This window comes from Vigna angularis, chromosome 6 (assembly GCF_016808095.1).
Source record: "Vigna angularis cultivar LongXiaoDou No.4 chromosome 6, ASM1680809v1, whole genome shotgun sequence".
NCBI lineage: Eukaryota > Viridiplantae > Streptophyta > Magnoliopsida > Fabales > Fabaceae > Vigna > Vigna angularis.
Window position 1 is genome coordinate 5742570 of NC_068975.1, and position 16191 is coordinate 5758760.

Below are 16191 nucleotides of genomic sequence, written 5' to 3' on the forward strand. Positions count from 1 at the left end.
GGAAGACAATGACAAAGACTTTACGTTTTGCAGATGAAAAGTATTATCTAGTTTACCAATATTTGGGGAATACCGAAAACCAACAACAAACCCAACTTACTTCCACGCCAGTATTCAAAGAACCGAGGGGATTACCTCTAAAAAGAGATCATGATCATGCGACATTGTTTTGGGAAGAGGGACAAATACCCAACACACGACCATATAGGTATCCATATTACCAAAAAAATGACATTGAGAAGATTGTGAGTGAAATGTTGCAGGCAGGGGTGATAAGGCTGAGCAATAGCCCATTCAGTAGCCCAATGATTTTGGTCAGAAAAAAAGATGGAGGGAGGTGGCGATTTTGTGTGGATTATAGGGCACTCAATAAACTCATTATCCCATATAAGTTTCCGGTGATTGATGAATTTTTGGATGAGTAAGGAGCGACAGTAATGTTTACGAAACTGGAATTGAAGTCCGGGTATCATCAAATTAGAATGAAAGATGAAGATATTTCAAAAACAGCATTCAGAACCCAATGAGGGTCATTTTATGTTTTTAGTTATGTCGTTTGGCCTCACCAACGCCCCTTCAACTTTTCAAGCACTTATGAATAAGGTACTCAAGCCTTACTTGAGGAAGTTTGTTCTAATTTTCTTTGATGACATTCTCGTTTACAACAAGAATGAAAAGGAACATGAGGGGCATTTGAGAGTTGTTTTATAGGTGGTAAGGGATCACAACTTATTTGCCAATAGGAAGAAATGTAATTTTGGGCAGAGACACTTGGGATACCTGGGTCATATCATTTGTGAACATGGGGTGGCTGCAGATCCTAGTAAAATCCAAGATATGCTCACTTGGCCCGCTCCCAAGGACGTTAAAGGGTTAAGGGGTTTCCTTGATCTCATAGGATATTATAGAAAATTTGTGAAAAACTATGAAAAAATTGTGAGCCCTCTCACACAACAGCTAAAGAAAGATTAGTTTCAATGGGGAAGTGTGCTCAGGCAGCTATGTCCATAACACATGTCCTAATTGTTCCTAATTTTGAGAAGCCTTTTGTAGTGAAAATTGATGCTTCTGGTAAGGGAGTTGGTACAGTATTGATGTAAGAGGGGAGGCCAGTGGCTTACATGAGTAGGGTTATCTCTAAAAGGGACCAAAGTAAATCAGTATATAAAAAGAACTTATGGCAGTGGTTTTAGCTATTCAAAAGTAGAGGCCTTATTTGTTGGGGAGGCACTTTGAAGTACACACTGATTAAAGGAGTCTTAACTACCTGGTTGAGCAACGACTAATGGGAGAGGAACAACAAAAGTGGGTTTCAAAGTTGTAGGGTTTGACTTTGAAATAAAGTATAAACCGAGAAGGGAGAATACAGTAACTGATGCACTTTCCAAGAAGCAACTATGGGCATTAACCATTATCCAATTTTATGAATGGGATGAAGTGGATCATGAGGTTCAAGCAAACAAGAAGTTGAGGGGAATTATACAAGAATTATTAAGAGACTCATATGCTCATAAAGGATATAAACTCTTAGCACGGTAGATTGTACTATAGAGGAAGAATAGTAATACCCAAGGGGTCTTCTAAGATTCCCTTGATTCTTAAGGGATTTCATGATACAGCAATAGGGGGCATTCTGGATATTTTCATACATACAAAAGGATTGCAAGGTTGTTGTATTGGGAGAGAATGAAGAAACAAATTTAAGAATATGTTCAGCAGTGTGAAATCTGTCAACAAAATAAATACCAGGCCTTAAATCCCTCGGGATTATTGCAGCCTCTGCTTATACCGATAAAAATGTGGTTTGAAGTGTCCATGGACGTCATAGGAGGACTCCAAAAAGTAGGAGGGAAGGATACAATTTTGGTGGTGGTATATAGATTAACAAAGTATGCCCACTTTATAGCCACGTCTCATCCTTACACTACCAAGGATATTGCTGAAATATTCCTCAAAGAAGTGGTGAGATTACATGGGTTCCCTTCCTCCATCGTGACTGATCATGACAGGGTTTTCATTAGTTCCTTCTGGATTGAATTATTCAAACTTGTTGGAACCAAGCTTCGGTTCAGCTTCAATAGGTGTGTTAAGACTTATCTGAGGTGTCTAACTAGTACCAAACCAAGACATTATTGGCCTAAGTCGCTAAGTTGGGCTGAATTTCGGTACAACACTAATTATCATGAGTCTATCCATACAACCTCTTTCAAAGCTCTTTATGGTAGGGACCCACCACCAATCATTAGAAGGGATGTAAGATTGACAGTCGTGGAAGAAGTGAGCAAGATGACAACAGACAGAAATACAATGTTAGAAGAGTTAAAAGGACAAATAGCTAAGGTACAGAACTGCATGAAGCAAAGGCTGATAAATATAGGCAAGATGTGGAGTACAATGTGGGTAACCGAGTATTTTTTAAGATTCAACCATATAAGTTGAGGAGTTTGACAAGAGTCAATCAGAAACTTAGTCCACGCTATTATGGGCCATCTTAAATTGTCGAAAAAATTAGCACTTTCAGCAAAGAGATTGATCCATCCTATTTTTCACGTGTCCCTCCTCAAAAAGTTAGTAAGCAATGATGTTCCGACTCAACCTCTACCCAAGTGTTTGACAGAGGATTTGGAGCTCAACATGCAACCTGCAAAAGCCTTAGCAATTCGTCAAAATCAGTAAGGGATCATGGAGGTTTTAATTAAGTAGCACTAGTTGTCAGAATATGAAAATTCATGGGAACCTTTGACTGAATTACTGAAGCACTTTCTAGGATTCCACCTTGGAGACAAGGTGTGTCTTGATGGGGAAAGGAATGATAAGGCCCAGCAGAAAAGTCCCAAAGTCAAATACGTGTATAGGAGATACAAGGGTGATGCAGTGAATCAAAACCCGAGAGGAAAAAAATAATAGAAATTGCACAGTTGGCAGCTTGGAATATGCGTCACATGGAGTTAGTTACAAGGGGAAAATACTTATGGTAGAGAGAGGGGGGAAAAGGGAGGGGACGGTGGGCTATGGAAAGAGACTAAATTCTTTGGTTTCCTTTTGTTTTTATGATATTTCTTAATATAACAACATACTTGATCTTGAATCACGTTGATCAGACCAAATTCCATAATACAACTAGTGTTTCTATTTCCTTTTTCATTGCTAGTTCTTATCACATACATAATTCTATATTAATGTCATCCCAAAAATGTCACTGAGCAACTAATTTTTGCTTGACCAAACATGATTAAGAGAAAAAGGTTTACTCTCAACCCTATTCTAACAAGAAAACTTTTAATTGAGCAACAAATTTTCACTTGAACAAGAAAATAATAAACAAAAGGTATTTTGAAAAACAAACGCAATACATCAGGGATGATTTAATTGTGTATTTTAAACTTTCAAAAAAATTGCAAAGTTGATGTCTAGTACAAGCCATTACACAAAATTTTAACTTAACAATGTCTGGTTAAGGAATTTTTGTGAGAGAATGTCTAATGAAGACACTCATGCAAATTTAAGTCGATACACTTACTGTAAAAAATACTTAGTAAAACTCAGATTGGCAAAACTCTCCTTCTCAAGTTAACTACAAATCAATAATATGCAATTCAAAGAGATTTAAGATAAAGATATTATTACAATATGTTTTATACTAGTTTGTCTAAAATGTCAACCTATATGCAGTTCTTGATCAACACAATCAAGCTTCATTAAAAAACTAATGCTGAAAAGTATAAGATGAACATTTTTTTGGACTGCAACTACTTTTGACTAGCAAATTTGGACTACAACTACATTTTGCTAAGATGAAGTTCTTAAGATTGTAATATAGAGTATATTACATGAATGGTAAAAGCTTTGTTGTCATAATCACCAACCTTTTTTTCTTTAGAAATATCGTATATATAAAAAGGATGAAAGAAAAGAATCGTTGTAAATCCTTTAAAGTTATTGTGAGATCTTGAGAAATTATTCGTCATTTGTAAGTGTTAACAAGTGAAATTGTAAATTTAATGACAAGTAATTTTTTTTAATCGTTAATATGATAAAACATATAATTCTTAATGAAGTTATATTTTGTATAAAATATATACACTAGCATTGTTAATACATTCTTCAATAATATACAGGTAAGTTTTTACGTAACTAATTTTAGAATAAAAAAAATAGTTTCTCAACAAGGTAAAACTATCTTATAGATAGATTATTTTATTAAAAGAATGTCATAAAACTTTTCTAAAGTTTCATTTTTAATTTGAACATCAACTAAGCTTTATCAACTAACAAAGAATCTCGAATTTTAGAAAAAAAGTCGTCCAATTATGAAGGATAAAATCTGAGTTTAGTAAAGAATGTAGGTAAAATGTTGAGTGAAAAGGACAATTCCAAAATGTTTGCATGGCAATAATGATGAGGGCAGTAGCACTAAGAGTTAGCTAGGCTACTACGTAGCCACGTGATGAGAAGGAAGTGGTTAAGTACTTCCAAGACTCCGGGCAGAGGAGATACTAGATTACCATCAATGTCTATACTATATTTAAATTTTCCCTTTCCTTTTTCTCTTTTTGGGTCCATTTGAAGTGGCTCAGTTTATTGCTCTGCCAAAGAGAACAGTGCCCAGCACCAAGCAACTTTCGGCCCCATAGAAGCTTGAGTAGGTGCATTACGACAAGAAACTTGATAGAATCTAAGAAAATTATTAGCTTTTAGAATGGAGTTGGGGAATAGTGCAATACCATCCCCACCAAAAATTATTGTTTTAATTTTGCGCTAATCTCGATGCCTAACTCAAGACTAACTTAACCTCGTGTTAATTTCTCCCACGACAGATATCTAATGTCATAATTGCTCCACTTCACGCCTACGTTCTCATCATCATGTTTGGGGTCCCCATTCCCATGAGATATATGTATAAAACTGCAAATTAGCTTATGCTTGCAGCTTCCTAGAACAATTTTGCTGGATTGAACACGTATATTAAATAAACCTTCCCTAAGAAAAGGGTACCCCAGTAATACACAGTAAAATTAACGGAAAACCAGAACTACAGAAGACATGTTATAAAGGTATGTACAAATTGAATTAACGCTCAAGCTCTGAATGAAAATAGCATGAAAATAATTCACAACCTACAAGAATAATTTCTTGCCAAAATAGATAAGATAAAACAAGCAGAAGGGTATTAGTTATTGTGCTGCAAAAATTGATGCAAGTTCTTGGATGACAAATCTTGAAAACTACGTGGGTGCTGATGTTCTTCCAAAACTCGTGGCTGAGAATGATTAAGGTTAAAATATCCAGGACTAGCATACTGTAACAAGAAAGCCTGATTTGGGTGCCCCAGAAAGTTAGACTGGGTTCTCTCCGGGATAAACGAAGTTCCTGACTCAGACCCATAGTCCCATTGAGAAAAACTGCCATGCTGCTTAAAAGAACGACAAAAAACCATTAACCTAAATGATGAAATTATATAACAGATATGTCAAGGTCAGTGATCAGACCTCGGGAATAATTCTTAAGTTAAAACTCAGTTTTTGAAAAAGTTAATATGAAATAAAGTTTACAAATTAGTTTATATTCATGTTAATATTTGTTTATGAAAAACTAATTTTAGTTTTTCTTATTTTCTTGTTTATCGAAAAGTTTATTCAAATAAATCTAGTCAACGATGATCACACTTCAGGATAATAACCCATCCGTCAGATGTGAAGAACAGTTGAATGTCACTTTTTTAATTTGCTTGTTGCAGATGAAGCACGAATAGCTAACTTTACATGGCATTTTTCTCATAATACGAACGAACTATAGTCAAAAGCTCTGTATGGAAAAGATCATTCTTCATCAGAAAAAACTACAACATACCCGATGAATTGAGCTCAGGTTATGTCCACCTCTATACTGAGAAGATAAAGTCTCGTCTAAGTTACTTGAAGGTATCACATGAGAAGGAGAAGGACTATCCAGAAAGCTTTCAGAACTATAAACTGAAGAGCCAAGATTTCCGTAACCAAATGCATCTCTGGCAGTGGCACGGGGAGGCAATCTATTTGTAAGGAATTCATTTCCATTTTGCACAAGGTTGTACTTCATATCTGCAGGATATTCATGTGCAGTATGGCCCGAAAATGCTTGCGGAGAGGGCAGGGAAAGATATCCATTCTTGTCAAGAAATTGATGAAAATGTGTTGAGGATTGAATTGTAGGATCCTGGGGAAGTGCGGATCTCATAGGTAGAGAAAAGGCACTTGGCTCAATGACCTGCAAGGTTCAACAACTGTCAAGTATATCAATGACTAACTATTAGGTCCAATTTATCTATGACTAAGATTTTAGGGCACTGATTTGGAACCTTTAAACTTTAGGTAAATGATATTATAGAACTTTCCATCAATGTTAACTCTTATTCTTTTGGCATTTCTTATCTACATTAAGACTACAGAGTAAGTTATTCCCGGTTATAAGTTGAAAAAATTATCATAGGATATTTATTGGATAGGTTATCTAACAATCATAATGAACTTGTAACTAGGTTTTAAGCCTATATATGTAAACAGATTGGCATTAACATAATAGCCCGATTTCTGCTAGGAGAAAAAGTCCCCGTTCCTCCTAAAGCAGCCACTTCCTGCTAAATCAATGCATTTGCCAGAAGAGGACCATGAGAAATAACTCAACTTGATGTATCCAAGAAACCCATAATGTATTTCCCCTCATCCATTTTAATTCGATACAGAATCCGTGCACATCAAGAAAATAAAATAACACAGTGTTTGGATTAATAAGAAATATTGAAACAAATTTTGGAGATCATTAACTTCTGAGTAGTCCAAGCAATACGTAAGACTTGAACCATCTCTTTTTGGTTATTCTTCAACAAACAATGTTCCAGAGATATAAACATCATTAAATGACTATTCCTACCAAAGAATATCTGTTCTATGAATTCATTAGCATATGGCCTCAGGCAAAAAACAAAAAATGAGAGAACAGATGAATACTCTACATTGGACATGGAGATGGCAGGATTTCTTATAGATGATACTTCATTACTGTGTCTTGCGGGTTGTGATTGTGACGTAAGAAATGACAACAAATCACCAGGTATTGAATTTGGGTCAGCATACTGCATCAAGGTAAAAACAGAATAAACAGCTATTAAATTTCAAAAGTAAGCATGAACAAGTAAACAGCTATTAAAGGATAGAATCACGTAGATCATGTGCACAGATATATTTCATGTACAAAGCCCGTCAATACCAATAAGAAAACCAAAATAAAGAACTCAAGTATGAAAGGCTATAGTGTCACCAGTTCTCTTGGAAAAGTAAAATGGTTTCGACTCCCCAAGCCTGACTGTTTCAAAGGCAGTGACGTATTCACCCAGCGAGATGTTAGGAAACTACGGTCTGAGACAGATGCTGTGATGTTGTGTTCATGCTCAACAATTTCCTGAGGAATAACATGGTTCACAGGCCATTGCTTTGGAGACGAAAGGAAATCACTGTTTTTATCACCTGCTGCTCCTTCAGGAACATCAAATCCAAGCTTCTTATAACCATAGTCTACAGAACTAAGGGAGACAACAAAATAAAATAAGTTGTACCGTAGACAAAACAGACTATATATCCAAAAATAGGAAATGAAAAATAAATTGCCTTGCATCCAGGAACTGAGCTGAAGAATCATCTACAGCTGCAGACTTCACTTCCATGACATTTTTAGAAAGATGATTAGAAGTAAGAACCGCAGATGCAGAATTACTGCCGCTATTATATGTACCAAAACTCAAATGTGAACAGTCAGCACCCAAGGCTTGTAAATGAATTGGAATAACCACTGAAGAGTCATCTTCAAATGTTGGCACTTCTGGTTTAGACTCTCCTATACTTAATCGCTGGAGAATTGAAACAGAAGATGACACGTCTACAAAGACCATCAGTAAATTTATTTGAATAATCAATAGAATAATAGTGATCCATTACTAGACTTTGAGGAAAAAAAAAACTGAAAAAGTAATAAATATTTCATGAAACAACGCTTTCCCATGTTTGAAGATTGAATAATGCAGCATATCCAAATATTGGTTTCATTCCTTTCTACAGATTCTGATACAAGGACAACACAACTTCCTAGAAAACTTAAACATTTACAGAAGTGAGGAAAATGAATTATAATCATCATCATTGAAAACATTCACAATTCAAATGTCAGGTGCGTGATCTACTGTGTAACCCAATTCACTGATTAACAAAAAATGACAATACAAAGGTGGTTTAATTTTTAGGTTCCAAAACCAACTTCATAGTCGTTAGGAAAGAAATGTGAATACCCAGTTAAACACTGAATAGTTTGTTATAAAAATATCTCCTCCAAATTCCAATACTCCAAAAAATGAAAAAGTTGATCATCGCACAGAAACAACCAAACCCTCTCACTAATGCAGCACCTACATGAATCAAATACAATTATGCCACCACTAGGTTCTGTAAGAAAAACAAAGTATTTGTTAAACTATAGAAAAGAGAGTCATTGGCCTGAAACCGTGTGTTTTTGAAACAGCAAGGATGTTTCATTTATATTGAGAAAATGAAATTAATAAAAATAAATAGAGGAGATATGATATAATAAATTAAAACGTTTCTAATAATACTAATATATACATAGATGTGTGAGTATATGTCTGTATAGTATACATGTATGTGTGTATATGTGTATAATCTAGATATCCCTTATTTCTATAATTGTAACAATACCAATAAACCCATTTAGGGTGGGCCTTTTAAGTTGTTTCTCAAAAAGTTAATTTTAGTCTCTGCACACCTGTTTTTAATATGACTACTAGAAAGAAGCCCGAACACTTCAAACTTGTAATTGTGCCTTTACATGACATTTACATGTCGATCATGTGCAGTTACATGTAGCTGTAAGTCTAAAAATTTTATACTTGTATTCACAAATATAGGTTAAACCATTCACTTAGTCCCTACTATATATATAGTTGTCCACATTTTAGTCTCAAATGAGGAAACTATGAGTTTTATTCCCTACACATGTATAAAAGTTAAACTTTGGTCGTTTGTGCTAACACCAGAAAAAACTCTCTGCGGTGTAAAACCACTGCAAGGACTTTCTGACTATGACAAACTCCAACAAAAAACTGTTCACGAACTAAATTTAAAGATTTCTCATGTAGGAACTAAAACTTATTGGAAACAGGAAGAGTAATAGGGACCAAATGAATAGTTATATATTCCCACACCTGAGAATAATGAAGAGTTACCTTCATGATGCTTAAGAGAACTACGATGATCAGGGAAAAGAGTATTCCCAAAGTTAGAATTGGAATGAGATTGTAGTCCAGTGTTGCTGCTCAAAAGAGCCTGTTTGGTAGACATAGGAGCAGATTCAGTTTCTTCAGAAACAACATCATCACAAGCAACATCCCTCCATGAAACTGGGGCTACATCTAATTCATTATTCCTGTGTGAACATAATGCAGTATCATGCAAGCTAGGATGCTCGAGTGACCCATCAGAATTTGAAGCATACATGTTTGGTGCCTGTGAATATCTAGCAATTGGATGCTCAATTACAGGCCATTCATCATGAAGAACTTGTTGCTCAGAATGATTTTGACAGGGAAGACCTAAACTTGACTCCAAATTTCTACATGCAGAAACTCCTGAGGTATTAAAGTTGTTCACAACATCTTGTGATGATGTCCTACCCATTTTTACAATGTCTGCCATTGAAAGATGCCCTTTTTTCACTCCTGTGATGGAGGGTTGAGGTCCTGAAGAGGCTTGGGCAGAATCCGATACAGAATGTCTTGTTATTAAGGACTGTCTTCCATTATCATTACTAAAATAATCACTGCATTAAATTTAAAATAAAACATATGGAGAGTAGTTAGAAATTTTATTTAAAAAAGTAATTAATAACAGTAACAATCTAATCAAAGTGATATCAATATGTATAAAAGGCAGGCAAATAAAAACATTTTGTTTATTACTTTTCTAAGAGATCAAGTTAACACCAATGGAGACACAATATTTAAAAGTGAATCTTTTATTAAAAGGAGATTCAGCCTAATTAACATTTGAATAATGGACAACTTTAGTATGGTTACTGTGACCATGTAGAAAACTTTTTCTAGGAAATCCTTTAATGTACTTTAACATACAAATGACTACATTTCAATGATCTACACATGAAGAACTGAGAAATTGACTCACCACACTGACAGTAAAAGAAATTTCAAGACAAGTAATAGTAAGATAGTTCAACTTTCTAACTAATCTTTTGTACTTCTTAAGATCTAAGCAATACTCCCCAGATTAGGTAGGAGTTTGGTATTGGGATCCATGGGTGTCTCAACAAATTTTGAATTCATTAACACAATTTCGTTTAAAATATCTAATGCATACTTCCTTTGAAATAAAACAATACCATTGTTGGATTATACACAATCCCTAAGAAATATCGAAGTCTGCCAAAATCTTTGGTCTGAAAGTGGTGACAAAGGTGTGGTTCATACATGAGATGTCATGGTGGCAGCCATTGTCTTTAAGAACAATGTCATCAACATATACTATTAAATTGATACACTCAACACTTGAGTAAAGGTAAAAGAGTGAATGATCCGCACCACTATGAGTCAGACCAAATTGTTGAACAAAACTTCTATATTTTCCAAACCAAGCCCTAGAAGATTGTTTGAGACCATATAAAGATTTGTGAAGACAACATACTAATCCATAAGACTCCCCTTGAGCAACAAAACCTAGAGGTTCTTCCATATAAATTTCTTCCTACGAATCCCCACTAAGAAAAACATTTTTGACATCTAGTTGAGAAAGAGATCATTGTTGAAGAGCAGTCATGGCTATAAATAAGAGAGCAAAAGTCATTTTTGCCACTAGAGAAAAAGCATCACACCATATTACAAACCAAAAATTTGTGTGTAACCTTTGGCCGCAAGGCAAGCTCAAAGATGATCAAAAGTAACATCAAACCCAACTTTGATACCAACAACCTACAACAGATTTCCCAAATGATAATGGGACAAGCTCCCAAGTCCCACCTTTTTGAAGAACACTTATTTCACAAGCATGACCTAACTAATGCCAACCAGGATCAGCTAAGGCATCACCTACAGATTTTGGAATTAACACAAAAGAAATAGATGAAAGGAAATGTAAAAAGGTTGAGGTTGTCTACAAACTCTCCCCAAATTACTTTGGATCATTACAAATTATTGCACACATAGACAAGGTGGTCTAAGAACTCAAGCTCCCAAATTCAGCATAATATTTACCCTATTTATCATGATTATATTGTGTCTAGGGTTACCCTATTTATCATGATTATATTGTGTCTAGGGTTACCCTATTTATCATGATTATATTGTGTCTATGTTACCCTATTTATCATGATTATATTGTGTCAATTTATTTTTATAAATAGAAGATTATGAGAGGGGTCAATCAAGCCCTATAGAATTATTTTACAGTTTAATTCTCAAGTGGGTATCAGAACAGGTTGTCTGAATCTTTTCTACCTTTGCCACCGGTGGCCTGTGGCCACTGCCACTAGCGGCCTTAAAAATTTCATCTTTTCTTAAATGCCTCAATGAGCCGTCCTGTTCTGGTTTCTATCTAGTCTCCAAACCCTAGTTGTTGTCCGCAATTGTCTGGCACTGTTTGTCGTTGTCTGGTGCCATTTGTTGTTGTGTGGTGCCATTTACCGTGGCACTATTTTTCCACTGTGAGGAGCTGTCCACATAAGTTTGTCACCATCAACCTCTGTTTCCTGTCATTCCGACGCCGTCCGCTAATACCCGCCACCGACCACCGCCACAGTTTAGTCTGGCGACCAATGGATCTGGATTGCCTCCTTGAGCCATGGTCAACCTTGCCTGTGTCAAGGGCTAGTTCTCATCCAAGCACCGCCACGTGCGCCACATCTGTTCAACCTCTGTCGCCGCTACCGTCTTGTTTTCTCTGGCGAAGTTAGGGGTTTTGTGCGCATCGAGGAGCGCGACCCATCCTGGTTGTCGTTGCCTCATTCTCCTCCACATGCAACGTCATGCACGACTTCTCTACGATCAGCTTCCAGCGTGTGTTTGTCACGCGCCACCTTTCCGGTGTCGAAATTACACTGTGACACTGCCATTCGTCTCGCCGGAGCCTCGTGAGTGCATTTTGGTCCTTGTTTCTTAGTTTTGGTGGTTGTAACTCAGACCTAGGGTTTTCTCCTTTGGTTGTTTTGGAACCCTAAGTCCTTCAGATCTCTGTTTCATCATTGTATGACTCATCGAATCATGTTGAGTCCATATACGTCCTTGGTTCTTGATTTCAAAGTTAGCAGACCGCTCTTGTTGCCCAACAGCTTCCAAGGGAAGAAATTCCCTTCTACACAAGACTAGCCCTGTTCTAAAACAAAAATACACACACCTGCAAGAGGAACCGTTTCCTCCTTAAAAGATAACCCCTACTAGACTAAATAACTTCCTTTAACCACTCATAACTTGTCCAACTACTGTTAATTGTTTTGTAACTTCTAATTTTGAACCTTTTTCCTAACGAACACCTTAAAAGTCTTATTAATACTCCTCAGATTCTGAACAATCTTGTCCTCAAGGTGAAAATCTGAAAAATTGATCGCGAATGGTCCTTATCTTCTCCTTCTTCAAGCTCATCTTCCTCTTCATTCTCCCCCAAATTTAACACCCGAAGGTTCTTGTCAGAACATTTATGACCAGGACGGTATGGTCCTCCATATTGAAAATATATGCCCTCTTCTCTTCGCTTAATATATTTAGCGTAGGGTAAATTTTGTCATCCCCATGTTCTATTTTCTCCTGAATGTGAACGACTCACCTTAGACTCTAAGGTTACTCCCCCTCCATCTCTTCAAGCCGTGCTAATATGACTAGAACTCCCCGATTCAGTCTGAGTCCCTTTCAACGCTTCTACCCAGAAACCACTCCTCCATTCCCTTGAAAATGTCCTTGATACAAATTACTTCTAATTGTTGTCCTCTCACCAGACCTTTCATCACTAAAACTCCATCCACATCTCTAACAATCTCCATGGCTCTCAATAGATTCTTGGGATTGTGTGGGCGGAACTGGTTTCTAATATTAACATGCAATCCTACAAAAAAGTATCCCATCAGTTGATCATTTGTCACGTCCATGGCTTGTCACCTTTCTTTCTAACAGCAGCCAATTTTTCAAACACCGATGCTCTATCCCTTCCTCCAGACCTTCTTATTAATGCTTTTGTCAATTACTCCCATGAAGGATTTTTGGTTTTCTTCCTCCAAAATCCGAACCAATGACTAGCTCCACCTTCCATTCTAATGAAGGCCAACTTAATCTGCTCGTTCGGTGAAACCTCCTTGACTTCAAAAAATTTTCAGCCCAAGATATCCCACCCATTTGGACCCCCTCCCTCAAACGAAGGAAGTTCCACTTTTTTCATCCACCCCCGCTAGTATTCTCTTTTGTCTTCCTCCCATTCGTCACCAATATCTTCTCTTCTTCCCACTCTATCCCCGTTTACAAAACCTCTGCTTCCTTCAGACCCCCTTTCAATATTCTTAAGTCTGCGCATAACATCCTCCATCGTATCATTGAGCCTTTGAAAGTTGTCTTTAGATTCCTCCCTCATTTCCTCAATTACCCTCCCTACCGTGCTCACTATACTCTCCATGACTCTCTTGGTGTTTTTGGTCCGACAAGTCAGACCAATTGTTAGGTTTCTTGGAGACAAGAAACCAGATTTCAAATTCAGTTTAAGAAATTATCACACAAATCTTACTGCACAATGTATTATCACACTTTAATTAGGAAAAACATAATACAGAAAACATCCAAAAGCTCTTACACAGGACAAGCCCTGTTCTGAAACAAAAATACACACCTGCAGGAGGAACCGTTTCCTCCTTAAAAGATAACCCCTACTAGACTAAATAACTTCCTCTAACCACCCATAAACTGTCCAACTACTGTTAACTGTTTTGTAACTTCTAATTTTAAACCTTTTTCCTAACATACACCTTAAAAGTCTTATCACTTTCCCCTCTTATACATGTACATATCGAATACCCTTTCCAATACACCAATTTGGAAAAAAAAAATCATTTCCACTATAACAAGCAAAAGAAAAATAAAATTCAAAGGAAGGAAAAAATGGTCAGAACAATCAATAATAGGACAATCAAAGCATCAAAACAACACATGGATTATCCCATGGAATAAAATGTGACATTAAACCACACTCCATCAACAATAACAATTTGAATTCACATAAGCTACCAAATTGCATTAGAAAACTCACCTTTTAATACTGTTCATCAAATCATGAGTTGTAGGACCCATAACTGAAGCACTAACACATACTGACCCACCCTCCCCCTTGCCATTAGCTTTATGCTCTGACATTAAGTTACACATATTTGACAAGGTAAGGCAATGGAATAGTAAAAAACCACGTCAATATACTAGCTGCGTGTACCAGAAATTGCATGATGTTCCGCAATCAGAGAAGATACCGTTATAAGTCACATGTGCTAATCCACTTTGTAGAACACTGCAATCTCTGCCAGTTTTGCCTCCGCGACTCAAGCCTACATTCTTACCCCTAGTCCTTGAATTGAAGGGGCCCTTCATTTGAAGTTTAAAAAGCAAACAGATTATTCATCCCACAATTGGCTCAACCTTATCTCAATGATCATGAACAATGTCATACGAGGAATACCTCTTTTTTCTTTTCACGTTTATTTTTCACCTCATGAAATGTATCTGCAGTTAAGATATTGGAAACTACCAAGCTTAAAGATATATAAATCATGCCAACAATTCATAGATCATAACACTCAGAGTAAGATTTTTAAGTCGCCACTGTAGATATAACTTATAAAATAATTATTACAAAAGCCAATTACTTAATTATAAGAGAATTCATAATTGGATGGCATGGTGGTATTTGGTAAACATTCACAATATCAATGCATCCTAATTAGATTCAAATAAATAAAAGGATGCAGGATTGTCACTCACAGAAAATACACATGTTATCTACCAAAAACAATGAATAAAACTAACAATTTAATTTTCATGCACCATCCGTGAAATGATTTTAGTTCTATAACCGCATGAACTAAAACTTCTAGGATAGTCATTATAAAAGCGCCGACACGTTATAATTAATTTCATAGATAAAAAATGCAGATAAATCATAATACACAATATGAAGTCAGAGAAATCACTTTTAGACTATTCTTTCTTTCTTTCAATTTCTAAAATAGCGTATGGAAACATAATCTCCACAGAATCATAACACAAACTTAAAATATAAAAGGAAGCAACCACTTTCTCATCTTCATCAATTTCTCATGCAACAAAACAACGAGAAAAGGACAAGACGTTCCACTGCAACAAAGAAAGCAAGAAAAGGAACACAGTATCGAAGAGCAAAACCTTGAGAGAGAAGCTTCTCAACGGCGCGGTTTAAGTCCATGTCACATTCCTCGAGCACAGCGTAGATCTCATGCTCTGTGCAGTCCACGATCTCCTTCACGCTCTGCACCACCTTCTCCGTCGCCACCGGCATGGCGCTCTCCGCTGCAACGTGTTCTTCGCCGCCGTTCATGTTTCTTCTTTCACTTCCCGTTCTTCACCCTCCGTAAATTTTGTCGCAGTTTCTATCCTTTTAGCCAGAATACTCTGATCAAACAAACGGAACCTTTTCGCACACACAAACCTTTTCAACTTCTCGCGCTTCAGCTTTATATATATATATATATATATATATATAGCGGTTTTTGGACTGCGGTTGAGTAATCCACACAGTCACGGGGGCACACGCTGTTGTCACGAACTGTGATGTTTGGGGCTCTCACGGTAAAGGCTTGTTTAAGCACATTTTCGCCACGTCTTTGGAAATATGACTGTGATTGGTTGATGTGGGGAAGGTCGGAATGACGTGGAAGATTAGATGCTTGGAAGATAGAATTTTAAGATTTTCTTTTATTATTTTAATATATTCTTATTCTTGTTAATATATTATTATTCTTATTCCTTCATATTTAAAATAAAGTTTTTCTAATTTTAAGATTTAAATTTTTATGTCCTCGAGATTGAGATAAAATTGCATCTTTAAAAAGATAATAGTTTTATAATTTGTAAAAGTTAAT

The 16191-nt window shown here is 36.3% G+C and overlaps 1 protein-coding gene across 5 annotated transcripts; it reads right to left on the reverse strand.

Annotated features, from left to right (window-relative positions):
* Positions 1-4992: 4992 nt before the first annotated feature.
* Positions 4993-15879, reverse strand: LOC108343213 (GBF-interacting protein 1-like). 5 transcript variants are annotated; one of them, XM_052879239.1, is made up of 10 exons: positions 15476-15879; positions 14754-14797; positions 14548-14659; positions 14334-14430; positions 9269-9861; positions 7644-7911; positions 7297-7558; positions 6992-7111; positions 5851-6246; positions 4993-5410 (listed from the first exon to the last, which is right to left on the reverse strand). In XM_052879239.1, exons 1-10 carry the CDS (start codon positions 15645-15647, stop codon positions 5171-5173), a joined length of 2304 nt encoding a protein of 767 aa, XP_052735199.1. In that variant the 5' UTR covers positions 15648-15879; the 3' UTR covers positions 4993-5170. The 5 variants fall into 5 exon arrangements, with proteins under 5 accessions (XP_052735199.1, XP_052735202.1, XP_052735201.1 ...); XM_052879242.1 differs by having other exon boundaries at positions 9716-9861; positions 15476-15878; XM_052879241.1 differs by lacking the exon at positions 14754-14797 and having other exon boundaries at positions 15476-15613.
* Positions 15880-16191: the final 312 nt, after the last annotated feature.